The sequence below is a fragment of the Monopterus albus genome, unplaced genomic scaffold (assembly GCF_001952655.1).
Source record: "Monopterus albus unplaced genomic scaffold, M_albus_1.0 scaffold99.1, whole genome shotgun sequence".
Taxonomy (NCBI): domain Eukaryota; kingdom Metazoa; phylum Chordata; class Actinopteri; order Synbranchiformes; family Synbranchidae; genus Monopterus; species Monopterus albus.
Window position 1 is genome coordinate 2,902,598 of NW_018127979.1, and position 4,056 is coordinate 2,906,653.

At 37.9% G+C, this 4,056-nt stretch overlaps 1 protein-coding gene across 1 annotated transcript in view; it reads right to left on the reverse strand.

Moving 5' to 3' along the window:
* Positions 1–4,056, reverse strand: part of uxs1 (UDP-glucuronate decarboxylase 1) — a 16,134-nt gene that overhangs the window by 9,689 nt on the left and 2,389 nt on the right. Inside the window, exons 2-4 of the mRNA XM_020609294.1 lie at positions 3,342–3,446; positions 1,632–1,691; positions 953–1,074 (exon numbers count right to left, since the gene is read on the reverse strand). Of these exons, the coding sequence (XP_020464950.1) occupies positions 953–1,074; positions 1,632–1,691; positions 3,342–3,446 (287 nt within the window). The remainder of the gene's footprint in view (positions 1–952; positions 1,075–1,631; positions 1,692–3,341; positions 3,447–4,056) is intronic.

The following is a 4,056-nucleotide window of genomic DNA, read 5'->3' on the forward strand; positions in this document are numbered from 1 at the left end:
AGAAGATAAAATGCTAACAATATCCATCCTTACATATTACACTGATACTAATTATAAAATGGGTACGGATACACTTGAATCACATTAAACAGCACTTTTTTTTGCATCATGTAAACTGGCAACAGGAGATCCACAGATACAGTCTGTCATCTCTACAGTGTTTGCCTTCTGTTTGAGAAATGAGTGAGACATGTTTTTTTTTTTTCATCCACTGCATAACCTGTACCACCACTCTTTAAATGTCAATACATTTCAGTTACATGACTTGGGAACAGATGTAATGTTTGATATTCTTGTCTCTCTGCAGCAATGAGTGACAGCTGGATAGTGAAAGCAGGCTATTTCCAAGAACTCTCATCTGAGTGTGAAAAAATAATGAGCAACTGAGAAGGAGCAGCAGATGAGGTCGATAAATAAATAGCAGCAGCCTGAAGGAAAGGCGAGACGAGTTAACCATATCTGATCATTAAAGGCTGCCGTCAATCAAGTCATAAAAAAAAATGTCAACAAGTCATTGGATGTTTAAAGATAAGCTCAAAAGTTTTGTAGAATTTTGTTATTATAAAGCTCAAACCAGATTTAATGCAAGATCCACTGACTTGTATGCTGATACAATAAAAAACCAACCTCTAAACTATAATATTGAACACATAGAAAAATTTTTATTTTATTTTGATTTTTTTCTTAAAATGATTTTAACTCTAAACTTCAGATACTGGAAACGTGTACTCTTTTCAGTTGCAGAGATGTTTGGACATGACTGTGAAGAGCAAGCGGTTACACATATTTTCATTATAATTCTCAAAATCTGCTAAAAATCTTCAGTGACTCTAAAATGCAACAAACCGTCATGTTTTTTTTTTTCCAAACTACTTTACTTAGCAAATTCACACAGCAACTATCATGAGAATAACCAACACTTCTCTCAAACCTGTAATTTATTGAAATGTACCTGTTTCATGTAGGCATAACACATCGTCTCTGCTACGCGCTTCCCCTCATCATAACATGCTCGAGGACCAATCGGGTTCACATGTCCCCAGTACTCCTCATTTTGAGGGTGCACCTCTGGATCTGGGGGGGGGGACATATTTTTAATTTTTTTGTTTACATGTTTTTTTATATCCAAGGACATTAATCTTCTGCACACACACATATACCCCCCAAAAACAAGTTCCATTTTAAAATGCTTTGCGTCTTTCTGACATTTGCATACTTTATGAAAACTTTACTGCACGTTTGTCCAGAAATTTTTGCTGCATTTTAGCATCCAAACACCTCAAAAGGTCCAATACACTGACTCACAGGCCTGCCACACTGGGCTCTCTGAAATATTCTTACTGCTTTTCTGGGTAAAGCTTTTTTTTCTGTCATTTCTGAGTCTCTGTAATTGTCTGGCATAAGGATTTCAGTTTGCATTCTCATCTTAGGCTGGGCATCAAGGACTAGGCAGACTTTACTTAGGGCTGCTGGACTGTGGTTAAAACACAATGTTCATAAATATACACTGAAAATCACATCTAAAGACATCTATAAGACTCTGCCTATAACCATTTGCTCACAAAGTCACTGGAAAGCTGAAAGAGTTATTCAAAGAACATTTAAATATAGGTGCAGAACATTCTCCTCACCTCCGTAAACCTCAGAAGTAGAAGCCAGGAGAAGTCTGGCGCCCACGCGTTTGGCCAGGCCTAGGAGAAAAACAATACAGACAGAAAGAAGAAAAACAAAAGGAGATCAAACCCTGGCCTTAAACCTGGATACAGTAAATATACTGATACAGTAGAGACAAAGTACGAGAGCACATACTGTACAGTACCACTGCAACACTGCACAATTTATGTCTTAAAAAAATAAAAACACAGAAGAGCCCGTTATCTTGTTCGGCTGTGGCTCAGGAGGTAGAGCGGGCCATTTCCTAATCCCTGGCTTCTCCAGTCTACATGACGAGGTGTCCTTGAGCAGGACAACGAAGCGCTGGCTGCTCCCAGTGATATCACCATTGTGTGAATGTGTGCGTGTGTTTGTGCGTGCCAATAGATAAATGGGAAATATTGCAAAGCGTTTTGAGTGTGCTTCAATGCATGAAAAAGTGCTAAGTATAAGACCATTTACCATTCTATTACATTGTCCTGAATGTAATCTAACTTTATGTCAGTATTCATAAAGTGTTTTACTGTGCTTTATCTGAACATAACCATGCCTATAAAGCCCTTTAACTTTGGTTCATGTGATTCAAAGATGGAGACCAACAAAGGTCCCAAGTGAAGGGGACATAACAGTTTATGGCATCTCATGCGGGGGGGGGCCCTTACTAGCCCTTTTCATTCATGAAATCTGTAATGCTGACGGTTTTATCTATTAAAGTTAAAGAAATTATAACATAATGGAAGAAGACTGCTCTCAGATGTCTCAAATTGTACGAATGATGGATTTTAAAACTTAATTTGCAGTTGAAAACTTAATGATCATTGTTATTGGGAGGGAAATGCATCTTCCCATCAATTTCATGATTTATTAGATCCAGTCTTCTGCCTCATTTTGAGCAGTGTACTCTCATTTATATAACAATGTATTTTCATGGATATTTAGACTAAGTAATTTGGGTAAAAACAAAGTTTAATGAAAGAAAATAGTAGAAATGCACTGATCAATTTGGGGAGACCAGAAATAGCCGGTTTTCAGTGTGATCGGCCTTGACTGATGATCGGGCCGATCACTTTGAGATTCCCAATTCTGTGCTCATCAGATTTAGAGGCACTGTAGTCCACTGTATGTAGTGGCAGAGAGCAAAAGCACAGCATGTGCAGCGTATAGCATCTTGCGTGCACCTTGAGCGAGGCTCACATTCTTGTCTGCACCAGGTGCATTCACTCGTGTATCGGAAGCGCTTGGTGTACAAACAGCGCACAGAGGAACCTACAGAAACACCTTGGAGGAGGGAAACTACGCCCAAAACTCTAATAGGACATAGTGAGGGAGCTACGCTGGCAATTACAGTTCTTAGAAAAAAAAGAAAATCGGCAGGTCGAACTTTGCTCAAAAAATTGCAATCGGTGCAAAATAGTGTTCTGATAAGTATTGTCGTTTTCTGAGTTCTTTCCTCTTTTTCCATACACAGGAGGAAGAACAACACTAAAAGAAAAGTCACCTGATGTCAGAATGTTAACCTAAAATGGGCTTATTTATAGTATTTTTGTATTGTATGTATTACAGTGCTTTTTTTAATTCAGACTTATAATCGTTACAAAACTAACAGGGAAACAACTTGATATGAATCCTTGTTTTTGAGACTTACCTTACAATTATAGGATCTCTGCCAGTAGTATGCATGTACTCACCAAGCATGTTGAGAGTGCCAATAGTGTTGGTCTTGAGGGTTTTGATGGGGTTATACATGTAGTTGGGAGGAGAGGCTGGAGAGGCCAGGTGATAGATCTGGTCCACTGTGAAGAGCAGAAGAAACATAAATCTTCTCACCTTGATCTGCATTATTTCAACAAAATGTAATGACAGTGTCTTATTTTTCTAATTGCTGGTGCTGTTTAATGCCTTTACTTAAAGCTAGTCTTGAAAATATATAGCTGTGCATAACAGGACAGGAGACTTTCAACTGGAAAAACATGATGGAAAATACAGCAGATTCAAGGTGAAGGAGATTATGAAGTGTACAATGTGACACTCATTTGCTACTTTATAGTAACGGAGTCAATCTGAACTTCTGAACTTTCTCAGAAGACCTCATAAGATTAGCCATAATTTGAAAGAACCTTTTGTTCACTTAGTTTAGGCTTGAAAACATGGCTCCAATTAACTATTTGCTTACTCATGATCAACGCCTTCAATAAGCGTTTTTCTCTCAACTTTCTCTGCCACTCATCTTATTTCAATTTTCTAAAACAACCTTCTTTAATCTTTTTAGGTGAATGTCATCATCCAAAGAAGGCTTGACCTCAAGATCCATGACTCAAAACATTTTCAATTCACTTCATCTTTCCTCTCAACATTTCTATTGATTGCAATAAATCCATTCTCCTAAATCCCTAAATCTCCCCT